The 21,199-nt window shown below is 42.9% G+C and overlaps 1 protein-coding gene across 2 annotated transcripts in view; it reads left to right on the forward strand.

The window, feature by feature from the left end:
- Positions 1–21,199, forward strand: part of sdk1a (sidekick cell adhesion molecule 1a) — an 897,759-nt gene that overhangs the window by 613,864 nt on the left and 262,696 nt on the right. For both annotated transcript variants that reach the window (XM_086000285.1, XM_086000286.1), the window contains 3 exons: positions 12,316–12,418; positions 13,850–14,026; positions 15,581–15,717. In XM_086000285.1, the coding sequence (XP_085856411.1) occupies positions 12,316–12,418; positions 13,850–14,026; positions 15,581–15,717 (417 nt within the window). The remainder of the gene's footprint in view (positions 1–12,315; positions 12,419–13,849; positions 14,027–15,580; positions 15,718–21,199) is intronic.

The following is a 21,199-nucleotide window of genomic DNA, read 5'->3' on the forward strand; positions in this document are numbered from 1 at the left end:
TGCACTAGTGTTCTTAAAAATATGATTTTTTTAATTTATTGCTAATCCATATTTACCATCAGAAGGCATTGGTGTTTCTTCTTGAACCACTGCATTCTGATATTCTTTGTAGCAGGTTGATGCAACTGAGCGGCTTGCTAGAGGGCAGTTAAGAGTCAACCACGCTGGTGTAGGACTGGAGTCACATATAAGCCAGGCCGGGTAAGGACGGCAGTTTCCTTCCCTAAAGGAGATTAATAAACCAGTTGGGTTTTTACGACAATCCAACAGCTTCATGGTCACTTTTACTGATACCAGCTTTTTTAAAGCGGGGCTGGAATGTTAGAGGACTCCAGATATAATTGCATGGAGATGCCGAGAGAAGTCATTGCTGAGTAGGAGTAGGGAAGGAGTGAAACCATGCAAGGCAGTGCCGTGGAAGAGAATGGAATGGTCAACTGTGTTGAATACCTTGGAGAAGTCAAGGAGGACAGAATAGGATAAAGTGCCACGTTTGTAATCACAAAGGATATTGTTGATGACTTTGACTATGGTGGTCTCAATGTGGTGGGTAGGGCAGAAGCCACCCTGAACAGATTCAAAGATGGAGCGGTGGGAGAGATGAGTACAAAGTGTTCTGATCCTTATGAAGGAAAGGGAGGTTAGAGATAGGGTGGTAGTTGAAGAGGACTGAGGCATCGAGCGTGGCTTTTAGAAGGAGGGAGATGACCGTTTTGAAGGATGAGGGAGCAGTACATGAAAAAAAGGCACTTTCTTTTGTTCATGAAGCATTGGGTTGAAGAATAGTTGTTAGGTCAATGAGGCAAAAGGGTGCCAGAGGTGAATCTCATGAAGGCAATAGGCCTTACGAGGGAGAATACATAGGAGATTAGCTGTAGAGTGATAATGAGTTTGGGGCTGCTGCAGTAAAATGGAAGAAGGGTCATTGGTTTTGCATCAATGTATTGCGAAGACTATGGAGTCAACCTGTTGCACCAACTATGCTTAGCCCAATTGCAAAATATTGCTCAATGTGGCTATGCATCTGTCATTGTTAAGTCCCGAGAGCCCAGAAACTGCTGTTGGCATTAAGCCAAATGCCAGTAGCAAATGTGTAATAGTGGCCAGTATCATTGGGAGTGTGGTATAGCCATTATACCCATTACAAAATTGCTGTTGGATGAATATTTAGGTTGAGGGCAACAATCCTGAAGACATGAAAAATATAAATGAGCCTTGTTGAAACCAACAGATTATGCATTTGAGTGTGAAGTTTTAAAAGCGTAGTGTATTCGGACAAGTTTAAAAAAAAGACTGACAATAGATAGTTAAGATGCTAATGAGATATCATGTTCCTTCCCCACATAACTTAAATAATAATCAATTAATTAGACTGTCTTGGCAATTGCAAGCACCCCAGATTCACTGTGTTGGCTGCAAACAAGAGAGTGCTGAGATCAAGTTGCAGGCAGGCGTTTTGAAACAAGACGGCTGAAAAAGCATTAGGCTTGTTAAAGAGAAATCCATGAGGGCTTTCGGTGACGCAAAGAGCTTAAAAATGGTGGAAATAATTAGAATCCAACTTATTTAAATTAAATAAGCCAACCTACTGATGTGGGGATACCATGGCATGTTCTTCATTTTGCATTATTATGCAAAGGTAAATTGTACAGATTGAATTAAGTGAGTTTGATTATAACTATGTTCGCCTTAATGTGAAATAAAGCAGCTAAACAATTGTTATCTGGCTTCGTCTCAACAAGTGTTTGTTCAGTCCGCCTTCAGAGTGAAGAAATACACACGAAAGATACAAATATGTAGATCACATGCAGGTGTTAGCTGTTTGTCCCTGGGTTACACTATTCTACAAGTGGATATGGGGTAATGTGAGTCAATCCCCATAACGATAAGATGCTCAGACCACTTACAGAAGTGACTGATGGCACTGAACTGGGACGGTTTCTATGGCAAACCCAAACTTATAACATGGCAACTTAGCTTTGCCATCATTTTTTGTGCTGCTGTTATGAATATTTGTATTTGATCATTTTTTTTTGTTCTTGAGGTATTTACCTTCTACTGAAAGGCAATCTTCCCTCTGTTTTCTACCATTTTTACTTGATGTCCCCTTCTAATATCAGAGCTTTGTCAATGCTACATTTTGCTGACCACAAGAAAACTGTAAATAGTCGCCAGCAGCATTTGATATTTCCATTTTACTACAGGGAGTCCTAGTTTACTAGAATTGAAGGATATAGCTAAAATTACCTTTGCCCTAAGTTCAAGGAATAGTATATATGTATATTGTAATAAGTTACAACCTGCGTTATATTAAATATACCTACTACTCATCATTGTGTCATACACTATAACCATTATAAGTAGAAGTGCTGTAACACTAGCATAGTACCGTGGAAATAATGCTTTGTTGGTGTTTCGGGGTTGATGTACTTTGATTACTCCTTGTTGCTGGTAGCTGGAATTGGACTTCTATATTTGTGAAAGTGTCTCCTGAAACAGTATGTTCAATACTTCTTCTAATTTTGTTAGATGCACAACATGCAGCAACCAGAGAATAGTATATGAAAAATGTAAATATGGTTGCCTTTCAACTTACCATTTGTTTTAAACAACTAATATAGAATTTTGCTCTCCGCGATAAACAAGAGACAAAAAAAAACCAAATATATCCAGGGATCATTATTCAACATTAAGGTATTTGAATAAAAAACAAAGGCACATCAAACAAATCGAGGGGCTGTGTAATGAGAATTTTACACATATGCAAAAAACACTGATTGCTTCCTTTCCCATGAAGCAGGCACACAGGCAAGCAAGTATTCTCTTTCATACCATCTGTTGAAAGATGGCACATGGTCATGGCATCAGGTCAAATAGAGAGCAAACAGGTGGCACGAGAGGGAAAAGCCCGGAGTCACTGCCATGATTAAAAGAGAGTAACAAGTGAAAGATGAATGAAAGTCACCCAGAGAGAAAAAATAATTAACAAAGCAAACCTTGGGGAACTGGCATTGGATGGTGGACAAAAACCCCATAATATATTCGGTTTAGTTTGATGACCTCCAACCACATCAAATCTTTGAGTCCACTCTATCTAGAGTTTTATTATTTTAAAATATAGATTTAAGACATTTTTTCACTCTTGCTTTATTAGGTTACTTTTTACTTGTATTGTTTTACAATTGTAGCTTTTTATGTTTAATATAAAATGAAACTTAGGTGAGGCTGTATGTTGTATCCCAACCTTGCTGGCATGGGGAGGCCAGTTATCTCCTTATAGGGAGGGAAAGCGATTCAGGGATGGTTGTAATCTCTGGATTACTCCCGGTGCCACGTGCTAGTGAGTATAGGAATAGGAGGATAGAACAGATGAATGCGTGGCTAATGAGTTGGTGCAGGAGGGAGGGCTTTAGTTTCCTGGATCACTGGGCCTGCTTCTGGGGAAGGTGGGACTTGTATAAGTCGGACGGGTTGCACCTGAACCAGAGCGGGACAAATATCCTTGCGGGGAGGTTTGCTAGCACTGTTCGGGGGGGTTTAAACTAAAATGGCAGGGGGTTGGGAACCTGAGCAGGGAGACAGAGGAAAGGAAAACAGGGATAAAATCAAAAGATAGGAAGGAGAAAAACAAAAGTGGCAGTCAGAGAAATCAACGGTTTAAATCAAAAGTGGCCACAGTAAATAATAACTCTAATAGGTCTAAGAGCGTTAAAAAAAAAAAGCCTGAAGGCTTTGTGTCTTAATGCGAGGAGCATTTGTAATAAGGTGGATGAATTGGCTGCGCAAATAGAGGTAAACGAATATGATTTGGTTGGGATTACGGAAACATGGCTCAAGGATGGCCAAGACTGGGAACTCAACATCTAGGGGTATTCGATATTCAGGAAAGATAGGCAAAAAGGAAAGGGAGGTGGGGTAGCATTGCTGCTTAAAGAAGGGATTAATACAATTGCAATGAAGGATATTAGCTCTGATGATGTGGAATCTGTATGGGTAGAATTGAGAAATACTAAGGGGAAAAAAACATTAGTGGGAGTGGTATATAGACCTCCAAACAGTAAGGCGGAGGTTGGGGATGGCATTAAAAGGGAAATTAAAGAAGCGTGCAATAAGGGCACAGCAGTCATCATGGGTGACTTTAATCTACATATAGATTGGGCCAACCAAATTAGTAACAATACTGTGGAGGAGGAATTCCTGGAGTGGTTACGGGATGGTTTCCTGGACCAATATGTCGAGGAACCAACCAGAGATCAGGCCATCTTAGACTGGGTATTATGTAACGAGAAAGGATTAATTAGCAATCTTGTTGTACGAGGCCCCTTGGGTCGGAGCGATCATAATATGATCGAATTCTTCATTAAGATGGAGAATGAAGTAGTTGACTCGGAAACAAGGGTCCTCAATTTAAATAAAGGAAACTACGATGGTCTGAGGAGCGAGTTGGGTAGGATTGATTGGAGAATGGCACTCAAAGGGTTGACGGTGGATAGGCAATGGCAAACATTCAAAGACCGAATGGATGAGCTACAGAATTTGTTCATCCCAGTTTGGCATAAAAATAAAAATAAAAAGGTGACTCAACCGTGGCTAGCAAGGGAAATTAGGGATAGCATAAGATCCAAGGAGAGGACATATAAATTGGCTAGAAAAAGCAATAATCCTGAGGATTGGGAGCAGTTTAGGAGTCAACAAAGGAGGACAAAGGGATTAATTAAGAAAGGGAAAATAGAATATGAGAGTAAGCTATCAGGGAACATAAAAACTGACGGTAAAAGCTTTTATAGATATGTGAAGAGAAAAAGATTGGTGAAGTCAAGCGTAGGTCCCTTACAGTCAGAATCAGGGGAATTTATAATGGGAAACAAGGAAATGGCTGACTAACTAAATATATACTTTGGTTCTGTCTTCTCAAAGGAGGACACATATAACCTCCCAGAGATGCCGGGGAACATAGGGTCTAATGAGAGGGAGGAACTGAAAGAAATCAGTATTTGTAGGGAAATGGTGTTAGGAAAATTGATGGGACTGAAGGCCGATAAATCCCCAGGGCCTGATGGTCTACATCCCAGGGTACTTAAGGAAGTGGCCCTAGAGATAGTAGATGCATTGCTGGTCATCTTCCAGAACTCGATAGACTCTGGAACAGTACCCATGGATTGGAGGGTAGCTAATGTTACCCCACTATTCAAAAAGGTGGTAGAGAAAAAGCAGGGAATTATAGACCGGTAAGCCTGACATCGGTAGTGGGGAAAATGCTACAGTCAATTATAAAAGATGTAATAGCAGAGCACTTGGAAAGCAGTGACAGGATCGGACAAAGTCAACATGGATTTACAAAAGGTAAATCATGCTTGACTAATCTACTGGAATTTTTTGAGGATGTAACTGGTAAAATAGATAAGGGAGAACCAGTGGATGTGGTGTATTTGGACTTTCAGAAGGCTTTCGATAAGATCCCACATAAGAGATTAGCATGCAAAATTAAGGCACATGGGATTGGGGGCAAGGTATTGACTTGGATAGAGAACTGGTTGGCGGACAGAAAGCAAAGAGTTGGAATAAACGGGTCGTTTTCCGAGTGGCAGGCAGTGACTAGTGAGGTACCGCAAGGATCGGTCCTAGGACCCCAGCTGTTCACAATATATATTAATGATCTGGACGAGGGAATTGGATGTAATATCTCCAAATTTGCAGACGACACATAGCTGGGTGGGAGGGTAAGCTGTGAGGAGGATGTCGTGAAACTCCAGTACGATTTGGACAGGTTGGGTGATTGGGCAGAAACATGGCAAATGCACTATAATGTGGATAAATGTGAGGTTATCCACTTTGGTGGCAAAAACAGGAAGGCAGATTATTATTTGAATGGCAATAGATTGGGAGAAGGAGAAGTGCAAAGAGACCTGGGTGTTATTGTGCACCAGTCGCTGAAGGTAAGCGTGCAGGTGCAGCAGGCGGTTAAGAAGGCAAATGGTATGTTGGCCTTCGTAGCAAGAGGGTTCGAGTACAAGAACAAGAACAAGAATGTCTTGCTGCAGTTGTACAGGGCCTTGGTGAGACCGCACCTTGAGTATTGTGTGCAGTTTTGGTCACCTTACCTGAGGAAGGACGTTCTTGCCATGGAGGGAGTGCAGCGAAGATTCACCAGGCTGATACCTGGGATGGCAGGAATGACGTACGAGGAGAGATTGTGTCGATTGGGCTTATACTCACTGGAGTTTAGAAGATTGAGAGGGGATCTCATCGAAACCTATAACATTCTGTCAGGTCTGGACAGACTAGATGCAGGAAGGATGTTTCTGATGGCCGGGGAGTCCAGAACCAGGGGTCATAGTCTAAGGATAAGGGGTAAACCATTTAGGACTGAAATGAGGAGGAATTTCTTCACCCACAGAGTGGTGAACCTGTGGAATTCTCTGCCACAGAGGGCGGTGGAGGCCAGTTCATTAAATATATTCAAGAAAGAGTTGGATATATTTCTTGAGGCTAAAGGGATCAAGGGATATGGGGAGAAGGCAGGGACAGGGTACTGAATTTGGATGATCAGCCATGATCTCATTGAATGGCGGAGCAGGCTCGAAGGGCCGAATGGCCTACTGCTGCTCCTATCTTCTATGTTTCTCACACATCACCCACCAGCCTCTGGAAAGTGATTCCGGGATGGCCCACCCTCACACATCACCTACCAGCCTCTGGAAAGCGATTCCGGGATGGCCCACTCTCACACAGCACCCACCAGCCTCTGGAAAGCGATTCAGGGATGGCCGACCCTCACACATCACCCACCAGCCTCTGGAAAGCGATTCAGGGATGGCCCACCCTCACACATCACCCACCAGCCTCTGGAAAACGATTCAGGGATGGCCCACTCTCACACATCACCCACCAGTCTCGGAAAGCGATTCAGGGATGGCCCACCCTCACACATAAGAACATAAGAACATAAGAAATAGGAGCAGGAGTAGGCTAATCGGCCCCTCGAGCCTGCTCCGCCATTCAATAAGATCATGGCTGATCTGATCCTAACCGCCAATCTACTATCACAGAACCATCTCCTGAATCTAACAGAATTAGACACACAAAATAGGAGGAGGATCAGGCTACACGGCCCCTGGGCCCGCTCTGCTACCCACAGGGCCATGACCGATCCGAACCGAGACTCATGTTCAAATTCCTGCCCGCTCCCCGTAACCCTTTATTCCCTTTACTTCTAGGAAACTGTCTATTTCTGTTTTAAATTTATGTAATGATGTAGCTTTTGGGGCAGCATATTCCATGGACCTACCACCCTCTGAGTGAAGTAGTTCCTCCTCATCTCAGTTTTGAAAGAGCAGCCCCTTATTCTAAGACTATGCCCCCTAGTTCTAGTTTCACCCATCATCGGGAACATCCGCCCCGCATCCACCCGATCCAACCCCTTCACAATCTTATATGTTTCAATAAGATCGCCTCTCATTCTTCTGAACTCCAATGAGTAGAGTCCCAATCTACTCAACCTCTCCTCATATGTCCATCCCCTCATCCCCGGGATTAACCGAGTGAACCTTCTTTGTACTGACTCGAGAGCAAGTATGTCTTCTGAAATATGGACACCAAAACTGTATGCAGTATTCCAGGTGCGGTCTCACCAATACCTTGTACAACTGAAGCAATACCTCCCTATTTTTATATTCTATCCCCCTAGCAATGAAAGCCAACATTCCATTGGCCTTCTTAATCACTTGCTGCGCCTGCATACTAACCTTCTGAGTTTCGTGCACCAGGACCCCCAGATCCCTTTGTACTTCAGTACTTTCCAGTTTCTTGCCATTAACATAATAACTTGCGCTACGATTTTTCCTGCCAAAGTGCATAACCTCACACTTTCCAGTATTGTATTCCATCTGCCAAATCTCTGCCCACTTACTTAGCCTGTCTATGTCCCCTTGCAGGTTTTTTATGTCCTCCTCACTCACTACTTTCCCTCCCATCTTAGTATCATCTGCAAACTTTGATATGTTACACTCGGTCCCCTCCTCCAAATCGTTAATATAGATTGTAAAGAGTTGGGGACCCAGCACTGACCCCTGCGGAACACCACTAGTTACTGATTGCCAGTCTGAGAATGAACCATTTATCCCAACTCTCTGCTTTCTGTTAGATAGCCAATCCTCTATCCATGCCAGAATATTACCCCCAATCCCGTGATTTTTTATCTTAAGCAATAATCTTTTGTGTGGCACCTTGTCAAATGCCTTTTGGAAGTCTAAATACACTACGTCCACTGGTTCCCCTTTATCCACCCTATATGTTACTTCCTCAAAGAACTCCAGCAAATTTGTCAAACATGACTTCCCCTTCATAAAACTATGCTGACTTTGTCCTATTACATTATGATTATCCAAATGTCCTGTTACTGTCTCCTTAATAATGGACTCCAATATTTTACCTACCACAGATGTTAGGCTAACCGGTCTATAGTTTCCAGCCTTCTGTCTACTGCCCTTTTTAAATAAGGGCGTTACATTAGCAGTTTTCCAGTCTGCCGGGACCTTTGCTGATTCCAGGGAGTTTTGGAAAATTATTACCAATGCATCCACAATCCCTACCGCCACTTCCCTCAAGACCCTAGGATGTAAGCCATCAGGTCCAGGTGATTTATCTGCCTTGAGTCCCATTATTTTACCGAGTACCACTTCCTTAGTGATTTTGATCGTGTTTAGCTCCTCCCCCCCTATAGCCCCCTGTTTGTCCAGTGTTGGGATATTCTTAGTGTCTTCTACTGTAAAGACTGATGTAAAATATTCATTCAGTGTTTTTGCCATCTCCATATTTCCCACCATTAATTTCCCGGTCTCATCCTCTAAGGGACCAACATTTACTTTAGCCACCCTTTTTCTTTTTATATAACTATAAAAACTCTTACTATCTGTTTTTATATTTTTTGCTAATTTACTTTCATAATCTATCTTCCCTTTCTTAATCAATCTTTTTGTTATTTTTTGCTGTCTTTTAAAGTTTTCCCAATCCTCTATCCTCCCACTAGATTTGGCTACCTTATATGCCCTTGTTTTTAGTCGAATACTATCCTTAATTTCTTTACTTAGCCACGGATGGCTGTCTTTTCTTTTACACCCTTTTCTTCTCAGTGGAATATATTTTTTTTGGAAGTTGTAAAATAACTCCTTAAATGTACACCACTGATCATGCATCGTCTTACCCTTTAATCTATTTTCCCAATCCACTCTACTCAATTCCGCTCTCATACCTTCATAGTCTCCTTTATTCAAGCTTAGCACGCTTGTTTGAGATCCAACCTTCTCGCCCTCTAATTGAATATGGAATTCAACCATGTTATGGTCACTCATTCCAAGGGGATCCTTTACTAGGACATTTTTAATTAATCCTGTCTCGTTACACAGGACCAGATCTAAGGTTGCTTGCCCCCTGGTTGGTTCAGTTACATACTGCTCAAGAAACCCATCCCTAATACACTCAATGAACTCATCCTCAAGGCAGCCCTGCCCAATTTGATCACCCACCAGCCTCTGGAAAGCGATTCCGGGATGGCGCATTCTCACACATCACCCACCAGCCTCTGGAAAGCGATTCAGGGATGGCCCACCCTCACACATCACCCACCAGCCTCTGGAAAGCGATTCCGTGATGGCCCACCCTCACACATCACCCACCAGCCTCTGGAAAGCGATTCCGGGATGGCCCACCCTCACACATCACCCACCAGCCTCTGGAAAGCGATTCCGTGATGGCCCACCCTCACACATCACCCACCAGCCTCTGGAAAGCGATTCCGGGATGGCCCACCCTCACACATCACCCACCAGCCTCTGGTTTCTAGCGCCGTTGCTAGATTAAAACAAAATCCTGGTTCGGTCAGTGTCTGAAAGAGAATGAAGCTAATGTTTCAGGAGGGAGCATTCTTTAGGAATCTTTTTACTCGGTAAATGTTGCGTGGAGACTTAAGAAAAGGGAAGTAGAGAAAAATACCTTAAAATAAATAAAATAGAATAGAACTCTACTGGAATGGCTTATGTCCTGAAACAATCTAAAAAAGAATGCTGGAAGGTTTCATGAGCCCTGTTGCACTCTACACCCATGTTATAATCAATTAAAAGAAAGAAAGACTCACATTTATATAGCGCCTTTCACAGCCTCAGGGCGTCCTGAAGTGCTTTACAGCCAATGAAGTACTTTTGAAGTGTAGTCACTGTTGTAATGTAGGAAATGCGCGCGGCAGCCAATTTCCCACAAACAGCAATGTGATAATGATCAGATAATCTCTAGTGATGTTGATTGAAGGATAAATATACCCAGGACACCGGGGATAACTCCACTGCTCTTCATCGAAAGAGTGCCATGGGATCTTTTACGTCCACCTGAGAGAGACCTATTAAGCATCAACACTTTCTGGAAGTAACAAATTCAACCCTTTTCTATTGGTTCAGTGTTGACCTGGCTGCATGATAAATTTAGTTTTCATTAGGGACCACCAGGCTAATTTACATTTCCAAACAACTGATTGGTATCAACTGTGGAGCAGGAGGAACGTTTGTCAAATGAGCCAGACTGCCATTTTAAATGAGATGGTATCCATTCCATTGAGCTTCTGGTGGGTATGGAGGTGAGCAGAGTGCCAGTTTGAGCGAGATGATGGTACCCATTTTGTGGAGCTTTTATGGTGGGTATGGAGGTGGGAAGAATACCATTGTTAGTAACCCAGCTGCTTTTTTCAAAAGGTAACTTATAGGAACAGAAGTGGAAAACAGAACATAGGAATATCAATGGAAATAACCACTTTTCAGGGAAAAATATAACTAGGTTTTGTTCTGGTCCCACTATATCATGTACAATATGAGCATGTCATTGATAAAACAATTGTGTAGTAAATTGAGTAAATGGTTGCCACGTGTGAAAGTGGTTTCATGGTTTGCATTCAAACAAGTAAATATATGCCACTAAAAAGTTACAATAGCTCTCACATAAATAAATAAGGCCTGTGTTTTGATAGCCGCACGCTCTCTAATAGAATATATTTACTATTTAAGTTCCTTAAAGTAGGCGGATGCTTCATTTTTCTGGACTTTAAAGCTACTTTGCAGACTGTTGTATAAAGTAAGTTAAACAGTAGCACTGAATGTCTAATGTCCTCCAAAGCACACGGTATATCCTGCCATATTTTGGGAAAATCGGGGCTTTTCCCTTGGCCTTCTTTGTTGTTTTACCGAGCTCTTAGAAATGGGGGGGGCGGCGGAAATTGGGTCACGCCCCATTTGGGGCACTAACTTTGCCGGGATGCTACTTTTAGCGCCCCGAAAAAATTAGCGCCCCCGCACCTGAAATTCACTGGTAGCACCCTGCCTCCCTCTTGGGGCGCTGCGAGTGAATATCACGGCGCGTGGCGCTGCGGCATGTCGCGCCGCGGTACTGAAGGCCTTCCTCCCCTTATTAAAGGGGGAGGGGCCTTGCGCAGCGCAACCCGGGGCCCAGCTGGGCCACCAGCAGCTGGGGCGCAAGCGGGCCGCTGTGCACAGCGCGGCGCCACCAACGCCTCTTAGGGAGCTAACGGGAGGCGCAAATCAACCAAATTTTTCCCCCAGGGTCTACACCAAAAGAATGACGAGCAGTAAGAAGTTACATAAATGTACAAGCGTTATTGATGGAGAAATGAATCAGCATCGTTCTAATGTCAATGTCTGTTGGTAACATAGAAGTGGGGAGAGAAGATCCTGATTTTGCGGGTTTCACAGGAAGCTAGACAGAAGTGCGGAATATGATCCCCAAAACAATGGTAAAAATCCTCTAATCCAATGTCATCAAAAGGAAATTTGACTTATTCAGACATCATGAACCAATGGGCCTAATTATAAATGAGAATTGTGAAATGAAATTCCCCAAATCCCAGTAAAAATCATGAAATTCAATACAATAAAAATGAAATTTGACTTAATGTGGCCCTGAAGATGAATGGATCCTTTAGATCAACATGTGAATACAGCACTGGTGTTCTGTAACTTAGATTTTGAAAAGCATCTGAAATTTGCATATCATGTGCAATTACAGTACCCAGTACTCAGTCAAAGGCAATTGTTTTTTCCTTAGCATGGCATTGGAGTTCGTGCAATGCAAAGAATGCTGAATTAATACCTGGTATTCAGAATCTAAAAGCAGTCTTGAAAACTTTCCTTACAGTAAAACTTGAAATCAGGAGTTGTCCTCTCTGCCATAACGAGGTGATATAAATAGCTGAGCTTAATAAAATGTTAGTGCAGCATGGATAGCTTAAGAATGCTAACTTTCTTATGTTCCTCCTAGCCCGCACCTTCATCTCAATACCACCCGAGGACCGCAGCGTAATCAAAGGAACAACAGCCGTACTACTATGTGGAGCAACTCATGACCCCAGAGTCACAATCCAGTGAGTTAGTCTGGTACAAAATCTGCAATTAAGATAACCATTCCAAATAGTTAGCTTTATATAGCCAGTGAAATGCTGCACAACAACAAGATCATACATACTCCTGTTGTTTGTTTGATGGCTATTCATTGTTAGTATATCCCTTGACGTGCTTTACATGCACAATTTTGTAGCTAACAGAAAAGGGCACATCTAGTCTAGCTACTTTATGGCTCACGTACTTTTTTTCAGCATGAATTACATGCTTCTCCTAATGTCCCCTTCTTTGGCTCGGTACCAGTTTTTTGATTATGCCTCTGTGAAGCACATTGGAATATTTTTCTACATTAAAGGTGCTATATAAATGCAAATTGTTGTTGCTCAATTCTGAATTCTGCAATTGGTCTACTGCCAATGAATACCAGTAGGTTTGTCTGGAACTGGTAACAGACCAAATGCTGAACCCAGATGCCTTCGATTTATGCTTGTGCAGTTTTATTACTACTTTCAGTACCATCTGAAGCAGTGGCAAACTTGCCATCAATTTCAATCTATTCAACACCTATGCAAAATAGGAGGAAGCATCCCTGGCCTCTAAACCTTCTCATTGACACTTCTCACACAAGCAGTAGATTCAGGATCTCGTATTTGATTCCCAGATTACTTGTATGCCTTGTCGTCCTGTGTATTGTTAAAGCATGCTGATGTTACAAACCACAGTATTGGCCCTCTGCATATGTACTTTTTTTGGCATATTTTATTTTGCAATAATCTACATCTATTGAAGCATGGCTTTGTATCCATAAAGCTGAATCCTCTCTTAGACTATAATTGTGGATGAGATGAAGGCCCCGATCTTTACTGGGGCAGGATTTCCAAGGGGGGGGAGGGGGAACGTGGGTGCAGGGTAGAAGTTCTGGCCCGGACAACGGCGTGGAGTTTTAACTCCACGGCGTGCGTGTTTTTTTTTAATAGGTTCCCCGCCCGGAAGCCAACCTGAGTGACAGGCTTGGCTCCCTTTCAGGCGGGGAACGCTGCAGAAGAGGCCGCAACCCAAGAGCAGGTAGGTTTTGTGCTGCTCGGGATAGAGATCGCGAGGGTGGGTACAACATGGTTTGGAGGGTCCGGGGTTGGAGAACAATCGGCGCAGAGATGAGGGGGGGTCTGGGAGAGATTGGAGTGGGGTCGGAGGGAGACATGAGTGGGTCAGGGAGAGATTGAAGGGGGAGTCGGAGTGAGTTTGGAGGGAGAGATTGGGGTGTTGGGGAGAGTTGGTTACCCGCCTCCGTTAGAACGTTAAAAAGTGGGCGGGTTGGGTTCAGATTTGAGATTTTTTACGTTGTTACTGCCCACCCGTGTTTGTGGGTTGAAATTCCCACCCAAAGTGTTACTTGGTTGCATTATTGGTGTTACTGTTGCAGAGCCTTGAAAGTGTCCATGTTATTTCTCTAGGTTTGTCTGGAAGAAGGATGGAAATATTATTAATGCAAAAACTGTACCCAGAATTACCACAGGGCAAAATGGCTCACTTCACATTAGTCAAACTTGGTCAGGTGATATTGGCGACTATACCTGTGAGGTGCTGTCCTTGGGAGGGAATGACTTTAGAGTTGCCCGCCTGGAAGTCATGTGAGTATACAACAAGATTTCATTTCCCGATGAAGCTGGACAACAGTTTTCCCAATGGTTTTACATTGAACTTCTGCCATAATCCTTAGTACAGTTTACCAGTACAGTCATAGTGAATAACAACCAAATTTAGCAGCAAAAATTATTTTGGCACTGATAGTATTTTCAAAACATATTCTTGCTATGCAACTGTTTATTAACGTACAGGTGCTTAAAACATTCAAATTCAATCTTTTGTGGGCTACTTTAACAGAGGTGTTAACTCATTTAAAATAAATGATTAAGCTCCCTTGTTAAAATAGCAGACGGAGGAATATTAAACAAACATGTTAAGTGTTTGCACAATTCTGTCTCATTGTAATTTCTAGGTGGGGTGGGGGGTATTTTTTACGCATGATTGCAGTGTGAATAAATCTACAGCATTTATAGAGCATTAGAATTATGATGGGCAGGCCAGTCTGGCACATTTACCTGTATTGTGTTTCACTGGGTTGAAGTTTCAATTGATATTTCGAAGTAATTGTCAGTATTTCCATATATCTATCTATAGTTCTAGTTTACTTCTAGTGTGCACTAACACTGACGAGATCAAACATGGTCTTCATGTGAAGAAGAGTTAGAGGCTGGGGGATAATTAGACCAGGGCACACAGACATAATTCAGTCCCCATTTTAAATTCATATGTTCTGTCTTTATTTTTATATTTCCACGATAAATTTCTATGTCCACATTTATAATGGAAAACACCTATGTTAATTTGTCGTAATTATGTTCTCTCGGCAGTGCTGGCACCATAGCACTTTAGTTTTACATCTCTCAGCTGCTCAGCCTGTACTGCAGAGAAATGCCTTGGGAGCAATTTTTCAACTGCCGGCTACCTGTTTCTCATCTGGGAAAACGGGCAGTCAGCAATTGAAAATCAGTGGGTGGGGAGTGAGGAGGCGTCTCACCTCAGCTGTCCCATTAATACCCAAGGTCCGCCTGATGCAGTTTTGAGGTGGACACGTAAATGGGCGAGTGCGCTTCACCAATTTGTCCCACACATTGAACGGCCCAACCAGCAGTCCTTAAAGAGACCACTGGTGGCTGCTCAAAAAACAGCCCAGGAAGCTTTACATTTTATTTTGCTGGACCCTGAAGCAGCCGGAGTACTCGAGCTCATCCTCGGCTCTCAAAACAATACTCCGGCCTGCTGCCAGCTCATTCGAGGTTCCCCTGGTGGGCTCAGGCCTCATGCCAGCATCAACAGGTGGGTCGCTCCGCCGACTGCACGTCTGCTCCAGATGGAAATTGAAAATTGCCACCCTATTTTCTACTTCTCTGCTTCCCAAATTGCCACAGGCTTTGCTATTTAACTATAAATAATAATACAATATCAAAGTGTTATATAAAAATGCGAACAGAACGTATGACTGAATTACCTCTGTGCACCCTAGTCCAATCATCCCCTGACCTCTAATCCCACTTCACCTGAAGACCAGGCTTGGTCTTGTCATGTGCAATGTCATGGTAGGTTGACTAGTCTGTGATTAATCATTTTCTCTTTTTTGTTAGTGAACTTCCTCACCCACCCAGGAACTTGCAGGCAAGATTGAACTCTTCAAGCAGCCGAGCAGTGAATTTATCATGGACACGGCCCTTTGATGGAAACAGCCCCATCCTGCACTACATTGTGGAGTTGTCTGAAAACAGTGAGTGCTACTTACAGTGCTGTGTTTAGCAATGTTTTCAACTGTACTAACAATGTTTTATAAAATGTCACAGGCAAGCTGGTCTTTTGATGAGTATCTTGCATGAAAAAGGATGTCAATTAGCAATGACTATGTGGAATTTCTTACTGACAGAAGCCACAGTTAATGTTAGCTAAGTAATTCTGATGAATTTGAATTCCGTTGTAGTAGGGTTTGTGCAGCTGAGAGGGGACATTAAAAATTGAATTTACCCTACTAGGCAGTGACCTCTCTGATAACTAGATGACCACGGTATTTTATAGTGAAAGCATTTTCCCATACATTTCTTTTCTCCTTTAATACTTATTGACAAATGGCAAATAATTCTCTCAGACTTTTTGATCCTATTTTCTTTTGATTTTTTTTGCTCCTTGCTCCTTGCTGTGGACTTCAGTTATATGACGCTAATCGTATACGGTTTGAAATTAGTTCGAAAATATACATTTGGTTTTAATTTTTAAAGAGTTTGTTCCCATCCAATAAAATTTGCCCAATTAAAATCACATGAAAATCAAAACTTACTTGTCATAAATCGCAACTTCTACAAGAAGTAACTCAGGAAATACTACTGGACGGCCAGCTGAGGGCGCTGTCCGAGGAATATAAATACTCGGGCGTGGGCCCAACTTGGCCAGAGACAATCTGGAAACAGGAAGCTAGTGACTACTAACTATACCTCCATGTTTTGTTACAAGTCGATTAAAGCCTTGCTTTATGTTCAACCAAGTGCGTAGTGAGTCTTTATTACGTCATTACTCATGTCATGTCTTTTTTTACAGTGAAGAACAGACAGTATGGCTATTATGGGTTTCATACATTGCAATATTGTTAAGCCTTGCAGTGCTCTCTCAGATGCAGCATGCTCTTTTTCACAGCTCCCAGCTGACTTTTCAAAGCAGAAATTCCTGATGTTAAAATTTAACAAACTATCTTGCTGCAATATTTCAATTTTAAAATAATACAAAGTGATTTAAAGTACTAACCAATATCTTGGCTGTTTCACTGTTTAGTAAAGTGTTGCTCATTGTCAAAGTGGAAGTTTTGCCATCAAACCCACTTTTAAAATCAAATAATTAAAAAGAATTAGCGTTTACTGTTAGCAGCATGACTTTTATCTGTTTATCTCTAATCAATAGTCTGTGTTTATAAAGTGCTGATGACATCTTGGGTGGGGAAGGGGTGCTAGCTTGAAGAATTTGCTGAGGCTGACGGCTTGCAAGAGATGAACTAGTATCTGTACAGATGATCATTAACCTAAGGTGCTTCAGCAAGCTTGCAATGTCAGCTGTGTTCATTAATTCACACTGTGTCAGGCTTTGTAACTCAAAAAAAAATTAATCATAATTATTTTCAACTCCCTCTTTAAGGCTGTGAGAGTTGAAAAATAGGTAATGCAACCTTTGCTGCAGCCTCCTGTTCACAGTATTTGTGCTGTTGTGAAAGCAGCATTACACATTGTTTGCATCAGAGCCATAGTTTGATCCAGAGCAGACCGCAGATGTAGATTACACTGATTTCTTTTTTAAATAGAGAAAAACCAAAGTGACATTTTTCCATAAAACTTTCCTGTTCTGCCCTTTTCACGTTCTAGCTGATTTTCCGCCCTCCACTCCTGAAACTATTAATTATTTGATAGACTATTTCACAGGTGTCCGATGCCCTTTGATCCTGTGGCCATTATTCATCTCTGAGCCCAGACAATTACTGCTGGCAGACAATTCAACTTAAGAACATAAGAAAGAAATAGGAGCAGGAGTAGGCCATACGGCCCCTCGAGGCTGCTCCACCATTCAATAAGATCATGGCTGATCTTCAACCTCAACTCCACCTTCCTGCCTGATCTCCATATCCCTTGATTCCCTATGGGCGCGATCTTGTCAGCCCTGGGGAGGCGGGACTGTCGGGAAAATGGCAGAATCTGGGGGCAGGTGCCCGACCTGCCCCCAACCCACCTTCGTTCCATCTTGCCAGGAGGCGGGTAGCCGACCCGCGCCGGGTCCCGTCTCCTTGGAGGTGGGAAGATGATTTGTGCCACTTAGCTGCCTGTTAACAGGTAGTTAACAGGCAGATAAGAGGATTATCTCCATTTTACCCACACAAGTGCCGGCTTCCCGAAGGCTGCGAACCCCGCCAGGGTCACCGAGGCGAGTAGTGGGTCTGCGGGGGTCGGAGGGGTGCAAAAGTGCGCTGTGAAGGTAAGTGATGGGTGCAAGTGTGGAGAGGTAAGTATGTGAGGTGAGTGGAAAGTGTTAGTAAAAGTTTACTTAGCTTTGTTTCTTCCTGCAGGCTTCAAGAGTTGGGTATGCGGAGAGTCTCACACCTCCACGGCAGAGATGACAGATGACTGTTGCATTCTCCAATGCAGCAACTATCTAATTTCTGCTAAAGAAAGAGGTTTGATGAGTCTTAAATTCAAGAACTCATCAAACTACATAGAATGTCAGTGTTTGACAGCTTCACAGAGCTGTCAAACGATGACAATTCATCTGTCAAAAATTTTTGACAGATGAAATGTCATACGCTGATGTTCTCTGTAACCGGCTTTCCTTTAATTGGCCTGCTTAGCCCGCTGGGTGGGCTTAACAAGGTCAATGAAGGGAAAATAGCGTTGGCCAGAAGTTGATGGAGGCGGGATTAAAACCTGACAAGTGGGAGTCCCGCCTCCAAAAGCTCCCCATTGGCAAAATCCAGCCCTTAGAGTTCAAAAATCTATCAATCTCAATGACTGAGCCTCCACAGCCCCCGGGTAGAGAATTCCAAAGATTTACAACCATCTGAGTGAACAAATTTCTCCTCATCTCAGGCCTAAATGGCCAAACCCTTATCCTGAAACTATGCTCCCTAGTTCTAGACTCTCTCAGCATCTACCCTGTCAAGCCCTCTCAGAATCTTATATGTTTCAATGAGATCACCTCTCATTCTTCTAAACTCCAGAGAAACTTCAGAGGACTTCACGGTTCCTACCCCTAATTGCGATACAGAAACTCTTGCTGGAAATGTGCATGGATGTTGGGTGCAAACAACATCAGGTTCGACTGCAAAGTCCGCTGAAGTAGGAACCGTGGCTAATTTTCCTGTCCCTAACCAGGGAGCTGAGACCTATTGCCACTGCCACCCCACTGAGATCAAACTTGGCACCTTCATGGTCTGTATGGCTCAGCTATTCACTTGATAAGCTTGCTGAATCATCAGGGCAGCTCTGGAAATATTTTTTATTGTTACAATGGGTAGTACTTCCATTGTCATGGTAATAACCGGACCACTTTGATTTTCATTAAGCACATTTAACCAGAACAAACTCCTTAGGCTTTTAAAGCATATTGTCATGAAGGCCCTAGGGTAACTTAACAGAAACGCAATGCAAGTCAGTACATATTACATATTTAAAAGGATAACTGATGTGCCGAAGTTATAGTAGAGTAGCATTGATGCATCAGGGCACTCAGTAAAATACACTGTGTAATATTCTTCTAGTGCAGAGACTGTAAATTAATATGAAGTGTGTGCTTAAAATCACTTGCCATTTTAGTAGGGTATATAGTAATATTTACATTAATTTTTTTTGTGTAACGGCGCCATTATACTTACAAAGTCAACTTTACTGATGCATCTCTGGTGGCTCTAGTTCGGTTATACTTCCATTCACCCTTTGATTATTGGAATCGTGAAACATATCCACTGTGTGTGCAGGTGTCATGGTGCCCCATGCATCGTATGCACAACCACGCATGGTGATTGTATTCCAAGGTTCAAAGGAAGCTGGGGCATCCAGTTTATGTGGCCAGTAATATTTATCCACAGGCACATTGAGCTGACCTGAGAGATGTTGGACTGACAATAGTAAATCACAGCATCAGTGTCCAGTGAAGTCTAGGGTGTAGTGTTAGTCCCACATATTAGACTGGAGCCAACTGAATACTAATTTACCATAAGACCTCCAGTCAACAGACTGGATTCTGCTGACTATCTTTACTTAAAAAGCTGTAAGAGCATGGAATCCTTTGGCACAGGGAGTAATTGAGGCAGGAACCATTGCATCTTTTATGGGAAAAGTGGAAGTAACAGGGCAGTGGGATTAGTTTTGGATTGCTCTAGCAAAGCGACAGCATAGACACATTGTTCTTTTTTTAATGTATTCATTCACAGGATGTGGGCATCGCTGGCAAGGATGACATTTATTGCTCATCCCTAATTTCCCTTGAGAAGGTGGTGGTGAGCCACCTTCTTGAAGCACTGGTGAAGGTGCTCGCACAGTGCTGTTAGGTAGGGAGTTCCAGGATTTTGACCCAGCGACAATGAAGGAACGGCAATATATTTCCAAGCCAAGATGGTGTGTGACTTGGAGGGGAACTTGGAGGTGGTGGTGTTCCCATGCGCCTTCTGCCCTTGTCCTTCTAGGTGGCAGATGTCGCGGGTTTGGGAGGTGCTGTGGAAGAAGCCTTGGTGAATTGCTGCAGTGCACCTTGTAGATGGTGCACACTGCAGCCAGTGGTGGAGGGAGTGAATGTTTAAGGTGGTGAATGGGATGCCGAGTGGTCCTAGCAGAACCCAAATTGAGCATCGGTGAGCAGGTTATTGGTGAGTAAGTGCCACTTGATAGCACTGTCAACGCGTTGTTGATGATTGAGAGTAGGCTGATAGGGCAGTAATTGCCGGATTGGATTCGTCCTGCTTTTTGTGGACAGGACATACCTGGTCAATTTTCTACTTTGTCGAGTAGATGCTAGTGTTCTAGCTGTACTGGAACAGCTTGGCTGGATGCGCAGCTAGTTCTGGAGCACAAATCTTCAGCACTACAGCCAGGATGTTGTTTGGGCTCATTGCCTTTGCTGTATCCAATGCTCTCAGCCATTTCTTGAAATCACGTGGAGTGAATCGAATTGGTTTAAGTCAAGAATGGCATCTGTGATGCTGGGCACCTCAGGAGGAGGTTGAGATGGATCTCCTGGCAGAAGATGGTTGCGAAGGCTTCAGCCTTATCTTTTGCACTCGTGCTGGGCTCTGCTATCGTTGAGGATGGGAATGTTTATGGAGACACCTCCTCCCGTTAGTTGTTTAATTGTGCACTATTCACCACTGGATGTGGCAGGACTGCAGTACTTTGATCTGATCCTTAGGTTGTGGAATTGCTTAACTCTGTCTATACCATGCTGCTATGTAGTAGGGCTGAATGGCCTCCTTCTGTGCTATAAATATCTATGATTCGGTAGACTCAGTGATGAGTCGTGCTGCTCTGGGAGGTTTATACTCCGTTTTTATTCTGGATTTAAAATGCACGACAGGAATACAACACGTAAAAAGGTACAAAGAACAGGAGTATAAGTGAAGCTGACCACTTTTACTTAGTATTATATTGACTCAAAGGCCAGACAGTATAATGGAGGTGATATAGAAACTAAGTAAAGGGACAGGTCTGAACTCATTGGGCACCTTCCCTTCACAG

This window comes from Somniosus microcephalus, chromosome 11 (assembly GCF_052327205.1).
Source record: "Somniosus microcephalus isolate GS21.2 chromosome 11, FLI_Smic_1.0, whole genome shotgun sequence".
NCBI classification, from domain to species: Eukaryota; Metazoa; Chordata; class Chondrichthyes; order Squaliformes; family Somniosidae; genus Somniosus; species Somniosus microcephalus.